The sequence below is a fragment of the Pelodiscus sinensis genome, chromosome 6 (genome assembly GCF_052426305.1).
Source record: "Pelodiscus sinensis isolate ZL-2025 chromosome 6, ASM5242630v1, whole genome shotgun sequence".
NCBI lineage: Eukaryota > Metazoa > Chordata > Testudines > Trionychidae > Pelodiscus > Pelodiscus sinensis.
Genome location: NC_143057.1, coordinates 98,220,739 through 98,234,859, shown reverse-complemented (window position 1 = coordinate 98,234,859; position 14,121 = coordinate 98,220,739). Strand labels below are relative to the sequence as shown.

Genomic DNA, 14,121 nt, shown 5'->3' with positions numbered 1-14,121 from the left:
CCTGGTCTGCTGGGGGGTGGGGGGTGAGCGTACTAGCTGCGCCCCCCCCCCACCCAGCAGACCAGGGAGACGCGGGCGGCGGACCGAGACGCACCGTGGTCCCGCCACCCGGGTCTTCCGCGGCTTTGCTCCCCGTCTCCCTGGTCTGCTGGAGACCAGCAGACCAGGGAGACGGGGAGCAAAGCCTCTGAGGACGCCGACAGCGGGAAAGCCGCGGCGCGTCTGGGCTGCCCACGTGCTCCGTGGCTTTGCTCCACGTCTCCCTGGTCTGCTGGTCTCCAGCAGACCAGGGAGATGCAGAGCAAACCCCATTTGTAACTGCGGATCCGACATAAGTCGGATCCGCGTAACTCGGGGACTGCCTGTATATATTTTTTTTTCTTCCTCAGGAGTCACTGTTAGTACTATACAAGTTTATTTTGGATAATATGTATTAGCCCTGACTTTTGTCAGGGCTTGTCCTTCTCACTAGTTATATATGGTAAGCCAGGGTTCAAACCTACAGCATGCCAGAGTTTGTTGCACAGTAGCTCTTCATATGGACACTGCTACAGAACAGTGGAACTTTCAGTGTGTGGCTTCGTATACTATGCTTTTAAGCAAAGTTGTTCTAAATGCATTCTGGGACCGTGGCTGCACTGTAGCAGTGTTTTCATAAAACCGGTGCATTGTCCACTGTGCACATAATCCCTTAGTCTTGGTAGCCAGGCCTTTTTAAAATACTGCTATAACAGTAATGTATGGGAGGCTAAAGCAAACATTGGTTGTACTGTAATAAGAGAAGTGTGGCTAATCACAATCTTTTATTATGCTGAGATTTAAAATATTTTTTATTTTTCTCTGGAAAGTGTTTCTAGACTGTGGTCAAGGGGGCATACTTATTGCCTGAATAATACCATGTTAAAATGTATTATAACGATAAGTAAATCGTTTTTGTTCCCCTCCTTCCCCAGCCTTGCCATGTCATTTACACAGATTATCGACCTACTCCTCTGCAACATTATATCTTCCCAGCAGGAGGGGATGGACTCCACCTTGTGGTTGATGAAAATGTGAGACATTTTCCAGTTTGTTTGAAAGATTGTCTGTGCTTTTAATAATTATTAGACTGTTCTTTTTAACATTTGACACTGAATTTTAATTGTGACCACTGATACAACGTATCTTATCCTGCTTGACAGACAAAATGACTTTGTGGGAAAGCTTCTTTCTCCCCTTTTTAAAATTAAATGAACAACAAATTCCTTACCATTGTACTCCGAAGTGCTGTTAAATATCACAGTTGTATGGGACACCAATTATTTTATTTAGTTACCCGTAACTCAGATTGGTATTATGTGCAACATTGAGGTGCTCAAGAGTTTGAGTAGGAGCTTTACCCTTCATGAGGAACTGACTTCATTATCTCCACAGTTTTCCCTTATTTTAAAAACACCGTTTCTCCCCGGATGTGAAAAAAACTTTAAAAAGAAAGAAAGAAACAAACAAAAAGCAGCCCTTCATGATCCAGAATTACAAAATCTTAAAACACATCTCATACCAGCTTAATGTCACTGGGAGCTGGACTAGACTCAAATAAGGCTACTAATGATTCAGGGTCCAGCAGTTGTCAGTATCAATACAGACCCAAATATTGACAGCATGGTATACTGTTTCTTTGTAAGTTTATATTCTTGCATGCAAATGTGTTTCTACATTCCCCCCATAAAAGGGGTTGCGGGCTAACTTGTGGTAGTGTACGTACTTTAGTTTTTTGATAAATAATATCAGGGGTTTTTTGCTTTTTAATCTGATCTAAAATGTCTTGATTTTGACCAATTATAATGTTTTAATTAGGAAAGTGAAATTGTTTACAAAAGCACATATATTTCTAGGGTGATTTCAGAGAAGATAACTTTAACACGGCAATGCAAGTACTTAGAGATGCAGGTGACTTAGCAAAAGGAGACCAGAAGGGCAGGAAAGGAGGAACAAAAGGTGAGTTTGAAACCTTGTATGTTAAAATGATTCTTATATGCTACAGAGATTAATTGAGTTATTTTAAAACTGCAAACAAGAATGCTGTCAGTGCTTTTTTCTAGATTACCTCTCATTAAGAGACTTTTCTACTTATGCAACTTCTAAAATAATGTTTTGTCTTTCTAGGACCATCAAATGTATTTAAGATAGTGAAAATGATCATGGAAAGGAATTTCCAGCCTGTAATTATATTCAGTTTCAGTAAGAAAGATTGTGAAGCCTATGCCCTTCAGATGACAAAATTAGACTTTAATACAGGTATGGATAAATAAGTTGTAGAGGATTTGCATACAAGATGTGAGGAGCCTTCTAGTCAGTTCTCTACTTTGTTTCAGATTTTTGTATCTAATATGAAAAAGTAGACTTGCAATTCATAGATATGGAAGCTAATTGTAGTTGGAAATTGCTGGCCTCATGAAAAGATATAATCAGCACAGTGTTGAGAAGGCTTTTAATTCTGAACCTTAGGGCATGGATATAAACACAGTCATTCAGCAGTACTCTAGTGCTCTCTGTGTGGACTCTTACTGTGTTCTAAATTTTCTAGTGCATATTGATGGTCTGTGGTTTGAATGAACAATAAATACATCAATGCAACTAGGGAATTTGTAGTACCCATTAGCTAGGTCTGCATAGACAGTTAATGCATGGCATACTGGAGCACTGAGGATTTACACCTCCATTTGCCATGAAGTAAGTATTTGTGCAGACATGCCCATAGTTTTACCTGCCGTGCATCTTGGAACAGCAGTAATAGTGCAGCTACTTTCAGAAACAGTTGCACAAAGAGAGAAAGGATTGGTCATGTGCCAAGTGGTTCTCCACTCCCCTTCATTAGAGTTGGGATGTTAAGTTCTGGTTAATTGATTAGTCGATTAACCTCATGAATTCTTATCAGTTATTCAACTATTCTATAGTCCCTGGGGATGAGGCCAGCAGCCAGTGTGCTCTGGCCCCACTCCCAAGGAGCCTGCTGCCACCCAGAGGCAGCAGCGTGGGGTATTAGGCTGGAGCTGATCCACGAGGGGAGCCAATTTAAAAACCAGCTCCCCTTGCAGACCGGCTGCCTGTTGTTCCATGCTGCTGCCTCTGACACAGAATACAGCGGTGTGAGGTGGGAGCAGCCCCTGTCCATGGGCAGGGCTGAGCTCCCAGACCCAGTGCAAGCTGGAACTGAGCTGGGCTTCCTGCCCACCCACCCAGCTCCTAAGACACTTTAAATGCAGAGCTGCAGCAGGGGTAGGTTCTGGACCCAGCGGGAGCCAGGACTGAGATGGGCTCCTGGCCAGCCTGCTAAAAAATGTACTGGCGGGGGAAATGCGTGTAGTAGGGATGTTAAGGACTAGTCAATTCCCCCCCTCCTCTCCTTGCTCTCTCTATCAGATAGAGGCAGCGAAGAGGGGGTACTTCAAAATGGCAGTGCCACACAGCTGAGCCTGGGATCAGCTGTGCGGCACTGCCGCTTCGAAACACTGCAATCATTGTTAACTTATGTACAGTAATTCCTCATTTATCACGTGCCCTCTTAACACGTTTTCACGATAGCACGATTTTTTTTTTCAGGGAACGTTTTTTGAATTACACGACTGTTGCTGGAATAACATGATTTCCCCAGCCGGCCCGTTGCTGGCAGCTGCACAGGGCTTCCCCTGCCTCCTTGCAAAGCGGTGGAGGGTTTGCCACTTGCCGCACCATTCTCCACTGACTCCCCTCGCCGGACGCCTTGCCCTCTCTCCTCTGCCCCCGCTTGCAGGACAGCAGTTGGGTTTCCCCAGCTGGCCTGTCACTGGCGGCTGCGCGGGGCTTCCCTCACCTCCCTGCAAAGTGGCGGAGGGTTCGCCGCTCACTGCGCCATTCCTCTCCCTCCCCCCTCACAGCAGACCCGTCACAGGGGCATACTCCCAACCTAATCCCCCTCTCCTCTCCTCCCCTTTCCTTCCCCAGGGCCAAACACCTCTCCTCCCTGCTGTAACCCAGTCCACTTTCTCCCCCAACCTTATGTCCCGGTCCCAACAAACACCACTGCTGGAAATGCAACTCCCACCTTTTCCATTATTTTCAATGGGAAAATTGACTTAGCATAACATGTTTTCACTTAACACTATCATTTTCTGAAACATATCTATAGTGTTAAATGAGAAATGACTGTTTCAATTGTATAAACTAGTTAACTTTAAGAGGTCACTTTCTTTAGCTGAGTATGTAGGCTGACTTTCCAATTTTCAGCATTACTTTTTATAATGAAACCTTTAAAATATTAACAGCAATATTTGATATGGTTTACAAAACCAACATGTTGGCATTTGCAGGAATTTTTTTTCTTATGTATACATGTTTCCTTTTTTCAGATGAAGAAAAGAAGATGGTTGAAGAAGTATTTAATAATGCAATTGACTGTCTGTCTGATGAAGACAAAAAGCTCCCTCAGGTGAGTGAGGAGGTTGCATAAGAAAAATTCTTTGAGGGGTGTCTCTGTGCGCGCTCCACTGCAGGTTTCTTGGCGCCCCTGCGCTTATAATCGGAACTTTATAGCAGCAATATCCCCCCCCGAGTGCCTGTGCAAATGCCATACTCTACCTTAGAGGGCCCCAGCAGACTTGGCACCACTCTTTTCCAGAGAGAGTAAATATGAGGAGGAAATCTTTCTTTCCATGCCACTCCTAGCCAAGCCATCCTCCCAGCTGCAGCAACAATATCAGAGCCAATCCCAGATGTGGTAACCATTCTCATGGTTCCCTCCCATTCCAGTCTTACAGTCATGGCAAGAATGGGTTCTGTAGGGGCCCCTTAGCGCACAAATCACAGCACCATAAGTGATAGCTTCAGTACCTAAACCCCTGGATCTACCCGGTTGGACACTACTCAGGAGGAGACAGAAGATCTTGAGGAGACGCAGGAGGATGATACCTTACCTCCATCACACATTATCTGATCCTCCCCTGATGAGTCTATAATGCTCCCTCCACCTACAGTAGGTGACGACTTCAAGTCTTTTCACCCTACGTAAGAAGGTGGCCGATTCCCTGGACATTTTCCCTCGTGGAAGTACCTGAGATACAACATAAATTGACTGACATACTCCAGGCATCAGCGTCATCCAAAATAGCTCTGCTAGTCAATGAGGCCATATTGGATCCAGTAAAGACGCTTAGCAGACTCTAGCCTCCATTTCTCCAGCCCCAAGAGGGGCGGACAGAAAGTACTATGTTCCTGCTGAAGGGACAGAATATCTGTTTACCCTTCAAGCTCCAAACTCAATTTTGGTGGACGTAGTCTATACCAGGGATAAATAAATCCGATTTAAGTCCATGCCATATAACAAGGACTGGAAGAAGCTGGACATCCTGGGTCAAAAATTGTATTTGTTCGCATCTCCAGATACGAATAGCTAATTATTCTGCATTGCTGGCAAAATAAACTTACTACTGCTTCAAGAAAATGACAATTTTTATTGAGCATCTGCCAGAGAAGTACAAAACTTCATTCATATCCAACGTAGATGAAGGGGTCCTCATAGCCATGATCACGCTGCAGGCTTCACTGGATGCGGTGGACACATGCTTGCTTGCAACGTCAGTGGTCATGCATAAGGCCTCTGGGCTGCACTTGTATGGGTTTCCTAAGGAGGTGTAGAATACGCACCTGTGAGGGGGAGAAGTTATTTTCTACCACAACAGACACTTCTTTACATATGCTCAAGATTTACGAGACATGCTCGAGACCTTGGGCATGTATGTTCCTCAACCTAAAAAGAAGCTAAATCGCCTCTACACTCCATGAGGCAGAGGAGCTTTGACCTCAGACGCTGTAAGAGGCAACAAAAATGCAGGCAACCTCAGTCCTCCAATGGTAGACAGACCTTTTGAGCATCTGGTCAAGGGTTCAACATTGTTTCTGCCAGCCAACCAGTACTGCTTTAGCTTACAGCCCTTCTACCGTGCCTGGTCCCAATTTACTACTGACAGATGAGCTCTAGAAGTAATCTCAAAAGACCTCATGATTCCTTTCCTTGCCTTCCCTCCAGCCCTCTGCCTTGTCCCTCTTCAGAGACCTCTCTCACGAGACTCTTGCTCCAACAAGAGATTCACAAGCTACTCCAGATGGGGGGCAATAGAACTGATACGATCACTTTAGAGGGGAAAGAGCTTTTATTCCAGATACTTTCAAATTCAAAAAATCAGGAGGTTGGAGACCCATTTTGGATTTAGGCAGGCTGAACAGGTACCTAAAATAGCAATGCTTTTAACATGGGCAAGGATAATTCCATCATTGGAAAAAAGAAACTGGACGTCCTTCCTTGACCTACAGCAGGGGTGGCAACCCATTCTGGGCAAAGAGCCAAGATAGCAGTGGTTCCAGCGCAAAGAGCCAGGGAAAAGTTGTTGAGCAAATAAAAGGGGGGCGAGGGGAGACTGCTCCTTTAAGAAACTGTATTTAAATACGGTTTTGAGGCTTTTGGGCCACAGCAGGCTCCTGCCGCCATCTTTATTTCTACAGCCTTCATGGCTGTGCTGGATGGCTCCCCTGCCCAGGACAGCACAGGGAGCTGGGAGGAGAGGGCTGTTTTTGAGGGTGCAGGGGCAGCCACAGGAGTACTTCGCAAGCTGCACCTGGGGGGAGGAAGAGCCGCATGCGGCTTGCGAGCCTCAGGTTGGCCACGGCTGACCTACAGGATGCATGCTTTCACCTAGCGATTTGACTGTGTCTCAGAAAATTTCTTCAGGTTTGCTCTGAAGGACCAGCACTATCGGTACTGAGTCCTGCCCTTTGCCCTATCTTCAATGCCCAGAGTTTTTTCAAAACCTTTACAGTGGCTGCAGCTCATCTCAGAAAATCAGGGATAATAATCTTCCCTTATCTAGACAACTGCCTCATAGTCACTCATACCGAGCAGAGGACCCTGGAGTCCACTTCAAAGTCAATTAAACTATTCAACACGCTAGGCCTACAGAAAAATACCCAAAAGTCACATCTTTACTCTATTCCAGAAGTTAGAATTCATAGGCACAACTGCATACAAGCTGAAGCCACACTACCAGCACACACTTCCACTCACTGGCCACATTAGCTCAAACAGTTATAGACAGTCACATAATCTTAACCAGACAGTGCTTACAACCAGTCCTTTTTTTGTTTAAAAAATAAAAATGCTGGTACTCCAGGGGAAAAATTGTTGAGCTCTGACTAGAGGTGCCGGTACTGCGTCTGGAGGTGCTGGTACTGTGTACTGGGCAGTGCCGTCACTGCTTACAAGTACCTGGACACACGTCCTCAAAACATATGTGGTCCCCTACACCAGATTACACATGCAGTGCCTCCAAGTGTGGCGCCACATAAACCACTTACACAAGCTGAGCTCTACAAAAGGGTGAAAGAATATGGTGGTGGCTGCAGGCTGACAGTCTCTGCAGAGGCATCCCTTTTTTAACAAACTAACCACAGACGCTTCTCTGGAGGGCTCAGGTGTGCACATGATTGACTACAGCACCCATGGAAGATGGACATCTCCAGAATCAGTTTTACACATCAGTGTCCTAGAACTCTGCACAGTAAGAAAAGCATGTGAGTATTTTCTTCCCCTAATTCATGGCAAGTTAGTGAGTATTCTCACTAACACAGCTTTTATATAAAATGCCAAGGCGGGGCCAGGACATACCATCTTTGCAAAGAAGCAACAGCTTTGTGGTGCTGGTGCATCCCCTGTCGGATGGCCATATCAGCAGTATATCTCACAAGCAAGCAAAATCTTATCGCAGACCACCTCAGTCAAATATTCCACCACAAACATGAGTGGGAGATCCACCCCTAAGTGCTACATACCATCTTCCAGTGTTGGGGTTATGTGAACATAGACTTATTTGCTACATTCCACAATGCTAAATTCCCTCAAGTACTGTGCTAGAGTAGGACTGGGAAAGAACTCAGTGAGAGATGCCATGATAATCAGTTAGTCTCACAACCTCCTCTATGTCTTCCTGCCTCTTATCTTCCTCAACAAAGTCATAAAGAATATAAAACAAGACAGAGCCAGAATCATTCTGGTAGCACTCCTATGGCCCAGGCAGACCTGGTTTCCTTATCTGTCTCAGTTATCAGCTGCTCCTTCGATTCCTCTTCTATAGTGGCAGAACATACTGTCTCAGGACCAGGGCAATGTTCTTCATCCTGACATCCACAAGCTCCATCTCAAGAACTGACTGCCCCAGGGTTGACTCCACATGGTGCTACCAGAATGACGTGTACTCAATTTTCTAGGTAACTTTTAATGACTGACTTTTTAATAAGGTGTACATCTCCAAATAGGTGGAAAACATTTTTTAATCTACAGTTGCTCAAATGCACTGAGTGATATTGATCCTCTACTCTCTACCAAATTTTGCATTTGCAATTTTGTAAAGTCGAGTTAACAGAGCAGCTGCACACAGATTTATAGAACAATGGTTGCATCTTTACAATTAAAAATATAAACATATAAAAACTGAGTTTGTAAAATACTGTAAAAAGAATCTGCAAAAGTGGTGAGGTGTCCTGTGGCACCTTATAGACTAACCGAAATGTGGGAGCATAAGCTTTCGTGGGCAAAGACCCACTTCATCCTCTGATACTGTAAAAAGAATACATTTGTAACAATTGCTTAAAATAATGGATTCATATTTTTTTATTAAAAATCTCCTGAAAGTCCCTAGCCTACATGAAGCCATTGAGGCAGTACAGGAAGCTTTTGACTTCTGTTAACTTTACTTCCTTATGTGACTTCATAAGGATCTCTGTTGAAAAATCTTGGTGTACATAACCAGTAAACATGCTCAGAAATTATTTTTCTATCACTTATACTACTTTATCTTCCTCAAAACCTAAGAAAGATGCTACTCTCTATTATGGACTACTAGTATGCAGAGTTATAGCTTTCAAAGTAGAGCCATTCTTATGTTTATAAGAACAGCTGACAGAACAATAGAAAGATTGATTTTTATTTTTTTAGTCCGTTTAACTTACATAACTGTTTTAATGTAGTTTACACCTCTTATTTCCTGGTCTTAAAAAATCAGTTTTGTTCTGAGACTATCAATGGGGAAAGTTCAGCCTTTGAGTTTTTGGGAAAGTTGAGAGCAATTGAAAATGGACATTCAGAGTGGTGAAAAAATTGAAACTATTTTACAGCCTAAACTGTAGCTTGTGTGTTATATATGTTCTAGATATACACACAGAGATATAGATATGATGCTTGTAACCATGTAATTATATGCATGGGATATGAGAGAGGTTGATATTTTGTCTGTTGTAGACAAAGACACCAAATCCTTAAAGAATAGTTGGATCAGTTTTTGGGTAGAAACAAAAAAGTTGATAATTTTTGACGCTGAAGCTGAACAAAACATGTTCTAATTTATAAAGCTAGCCAAGTGAGTATATTTGCTTAAAAATAATTTTGGACTCTTAGATTTGATTAAAATAATTTAAATTGTTCAGAATTTGAACTACATAGTGTTTGCAAACAGAACATTTTGCTTTCATAGAACAAGATAATTCGAGATTATACATTTATGATCAAATGGTAGCCAAACAAAGCCTTTTTTATATGTGTTTGAAGACATTGATTTACCAAAAGTGCTGCATGTGGGTAGGAAAACTATTAGAGAAGCTTTTCAAATTTTAAAAATTATTTAGAAATGTGATTAGCAGTAAGACAGTGTTGAATGATGTTCAGCATGTTGAAGAACTCATAATGAATGTCCTTGAACAAAGCTTTGAGTATTCAGAATGTTGACTAACTAAGGGATCTGATTTGCTGAAATTGACAGTGATTATAGTCTTCATTTTTTTTTATTTGCTAGTCTGGATATATGAGTTTATCAGTTCAGTAGTCTTATTTTCCTTCTCCTTTGGAAGCAATAGGTAAGGTGCTACTTGGGCATACTGGCAGGGTCAAGTTTGTTTCACTGGATACTATTCATGACTTTGGGAATATCTGTTTCCACTGACTGGGAGAGGAAATATCAAAACATCCCATATGTTCTCATTCTATTTGGCTACATAAACACATCCATTTCCAGTGAGTGCTCAAGGACCACAAGAATGTAGAGCCTTCTGTTTCTTTCCAAAGTCACTTATATACCCTTTCACAGTGAATTGAGAGAATTTTCCTGGTTAACTTTGAATGGCTAGATGCTAGTAAGTCTTGTGGCTCAGAGACTTCTCTTATAAGTGATCTGTGGTGTGAGACCAAGTAGCTAAAACAGACCTGTCTTTTGACCACTCTTTATTGGGGGTGAATGTTTGACTTATTAAAGGTCTGTGTCTCTTTGTACTTAAAATTGTTAAATGCTTTACACACAACTGTTATCTTTTTTGTTTTAAAAGTATATCAATATAGACATATTTGTTTACTCTTTACGTTCACAGGTTGAGCATGTGCTTCCTCTTTTGAAGCGAGGAATTGGCATCCATCATGGTGGTTTGCTCCCAATTTTAAAGGAAACAATTGAAATTCTTTTTTCTGAAGGATTGATAAAGGTATATAGTTAATATCTCTATACTTAAGTGCAATTCTGAGTGTTTATTTTTCATAATTATTTTAGCTTTGTCTAACTTGAAAATGTACAGTAGTGCATCGTGGGGCAGTAGAACCTCAAAGATACGAACATCAGAGATACAAACGTACTATCTAACCGACACCCTGTAAAACCAGAAGTCCTCAGTCAGGTTGCTTCTACTGCACAGACTTTAAAAAACAAACCAAAAAAGCAGCAAATACTATACTGCATCAGTGCTTCATCCACTAGAGTGTTGGGGCTGCCACTGGAGGGAGAAGGGGGCCTTAAGGCCAGAGGTTAGAGTCTTGGGGATTCTGATCTTTGGGAGCACAGGGACTCAGGACTTTAGACCCAGGAGAGCACAAGGGCTTGAGCCCTGTAGCTCTGCTCCTGGTTTCTGTGGGAGATGGGTTACGGGGGATTGGAGCTCTCTGTTCCCAGTTGTGGGAGGAAGCAGGGGTTAGTTGTGTTGGTAATGCTGGTTTCAGCATCAGAGTCCCCTTCCTCTCCCTGTGCTAAAGCCGGGAGCCCTAATGCTCAATATAAGATTGTCGTCGTAGGAAAATTACACATCTTCAAAAGACAGGCTGGAAATTTATATTCATAACTCTGCTGGACGCTAAAAATCATGTACCTAACAGAGATACTAGTTTTATGACCCATTACAACAACTTGTTAACCCACCTTGCTTCCTACAAACTCTTGATTGTCCAACAACTTCAAAAGTATTAATTGTCCATTTCATTTTAAGCTGTCTCTTACAACATGTTTGAGTCTCGTATGCTTAACAATTCGTTCCACCAATAAGCAAAAGTTTATAGATTAATAATATAGACTACATGCATTTCTTCCCCATGCTCCTGCCAGTACATTTTTTTAGCAGGCTGGCCAGCAGCTCGGCTCAGTCCTGGCTTGCAGCGGGTCCGGGACCTACGCCTGCTGTGGTGTTACATTTAAAGTGTATTATGAGCTGGGCAAGCAGACAGCCCAACTCAGTTCCAGCTTGCGCTGGGTCCAAGGAGCTGACTCTCTGCCCCCAGACAAGGGCTGCTGCCACCCCATGCTGCTGCCTCTTTATCAGAGGCAATAGCACAGGGTGACAGGCCGCTGGTCCACGAGGGAAGCTGGTTTTTAAGCTGGCTCCTCTCGCAGACAAGTTGCTGCCTCTGTATCAGAGACAACAGAATGGGATTGCAGGGGGCTCCTTGGGAGTGGGGTGCACTGGCTGCTGACCCCTCCCAGGACTATAGAATAATTGAGTAACCTATAAGAATTCATGCGGTTACTCGACTATTCAATTAACCGATATTTAACATCCCTAGTTCCATCTTGTATTTATCTTATCCTCTAGTTTCCTTCTCCAGACCTGAAAAAGAGCTCTCTGAAGCTTGAAAGCTTGTCCCTTCTACCAACAAAAGTTGATCCAATAAAAGATATTTCTCCACATACATTGTTTGTCTCCTTTTCTGGGACTAGCACATCTACAGCAAAACTGGAAACACATTATTTAATACCTTTGTAGCTGATCGTCTATATACTCCGCACTCATCCTAGGTTTATTGTAGGCTGAATTCAGCTCTCAGTATTGAGATTTAATTAAAATAAAAGCCTTAAAATGAATAGTGCTTTCAAGGAATGAAAATAGTTGCTACTACTATGGGGTGGAGAGTAGAAATATTCCCAGCAGAAATTACAACTACATACAGGTTGGACCTCCCTGGTCTGGTCCCCTTGGAACCTGACCAGTCACGAATGAGGAAATTTACTGGGAGGTCTTCTGCTGCCCCACCCTGTAGCTGGCTCTGCTCCAGCCCCTCTACTACTGGCCAGCAGCTCGCTGCCACATGGCTTGGGCTTAGATGCCTCTTGCTGGCTGGGGCTCCCCAACCTCCATCCTGCTGCTTCCCCACTCAGCTGGGCTCCCCAGCGAAGGAGCTCACTAGCTGCTCGTGGCCCTGTTTCTGCCATGTCCTGCCAGGGCTCCCTACAGTGGCCCTGCTTCTGCTGCACCCCACTGGCTCACTGGCTTTGCTGCTGCCCCGCTTAGCCATGGTTCCCTGGGGATGGGGCTCCCTGGCCACTGCTACCCCCTCTGTTGCCGGCCCAGGCTGGGGATCCCGGCTGCTGGCCTCCGGCCAGCTCTCACTCCCAGCCACTGAAGCTCTCTGATCTAACAGCATCATGACCATGGATGCTGCAGGACCAGAGTTCTGGATTTAAGAGGCTCAACCTGTACCCACATATATTGTAATTGTGATTTTTTTTTTTAAGAACAATATTCTAAGCTCTTGTTGAAGGCATTGCTTGTAAATCACTAATTTGTCTATATTTTTCATTACTGAAGTACCATTGCTGACTTTTTGGGTTAAAATAATGTGTTAAAATTTAAATCAATTTTCATATAATTGATCTGCAGTAATTTTGGCAAAGTTGTGATAAAGTTTGAAAGATTAAAAAAAATATTTTAAAGAGAACAGCGAAAGAAAGAATTCTGTGCTCTCATTTTTGTCGTATGTTCCCCCTCCCCCCCACCCGCATCTGTCTTTTTTCGTACCCTTTCCCTGTATATTTAAATTCTCAGCTTGATCAAGAGGTTTAAATAATAGAGACCTTCCTGGTGCATTGATGTAAACAAAAAATCCTGTTGGGAGCTGAGGTTACTAAATGATCACAGAATCTGGGTCAAAACGATAAGTCTTACTAACAGAATAGTTTAGAATGACTACTGACTTCATGGTGTTCAATATTTAATGCAAGGTTCATCTCTTAGACTTTTGCTTTCTGTCCAGTTTACGTGTGCATACATAGACATTATTTAATATGTTTCTCCTGCGGGAGGAAAGATTGTTCTTGTTCCAGATTTTAGTGCTCTGGATATTTTCCTTTTGCCAGATAAGGAAGGGGGACAGAAGTACTGTATCATAAATACTTAAGTATCATAAATAAGATACTGCAAGCGTTAAGAAAAATAACGACAGCATTTTATGTAATGTAATGAACAGTTCAGGTGAATAAATGTTTGCATTTTCAGGCATGTATTGTACATTGTAAATCTGATTAAAATGTGGGAAAGTCTTAAGTAACTACTTCTAACCATTTATATGTTATCAGATTAAAAGTTCTTATTTTGTAGTTTAATATTCTATTTATTTAGGCTTTATTTGCAACTGAGACCTTTGCTATGGGAATTAATATGCCGGCTAGGACAGTGCTGTTCACAAGTGCCCGTAAATTTGATGGGAAAGATTTCAGATGGGTAAGTGCAGTTCAGCATACACTGATGAATAATTTGTGATTTTAGTTGTTTAAATTTATATTGAAGATAGTTTTGAGAAATGAATTTTTTTAGAGACACTTTATCCACCGCAGTAAAAATTCATACATCAAAGCTCTATTTTGTTCATAATCAATGTAATTTTTAAATAATTTACAATTTATATTAAAATGTTCATATCTGTAACTGTACTCTTTAAAACTCCAGGTTTATTATAGGGTATGCATAAAGATGCACTTCATATTAGTAAAAATAGCAAAAAGGTACCCAAACATAGGCTTGATCTATATGTCC

The 14,121-nt window shown here is 42.5% G+C and overlaps 1 protein-coding gene across 1 annotated transcript in view; it reads left to right on the top strand.

Moving 5' to 3' along the window:
• The window catches only part of MTREX (Mtr4 exosome RNA helicase), a 98,580-nt gene that overhangs the window by 24,386 nt on the left and 60,073 nt on the right, over positions 1 to 14,121 (top strand). Inside the window, exons 9-14 of the mRNA XM_075932456.2 lie at positions 954 to 1,052; positions 1,875 to 1,977; positions 2,146 to 2,277; positions 4,368 to 4,447; positions 10,423 to 10,533; positions 13,708 to 13,809. Of these exons, the coding sequence (XP_075788571.1) occupies positions 954 to 1,052; positions 1,875 to 1,977; positions 2,146 to 2,277; positions 4,368 to 4,447; positions 10,423 to 10,533; positions 13,708 to 13,809 (627 nt within the window). The remainder of the gene's footprint in view (positions 1 to 953; positions 1,053 to 1,874; positions 1,978 to 2,145; positions 2,278 to 4,367; positions 4,448 to 10,422; positions 10,534 to 13,707; positions 13,810 to 14,121) is intronic.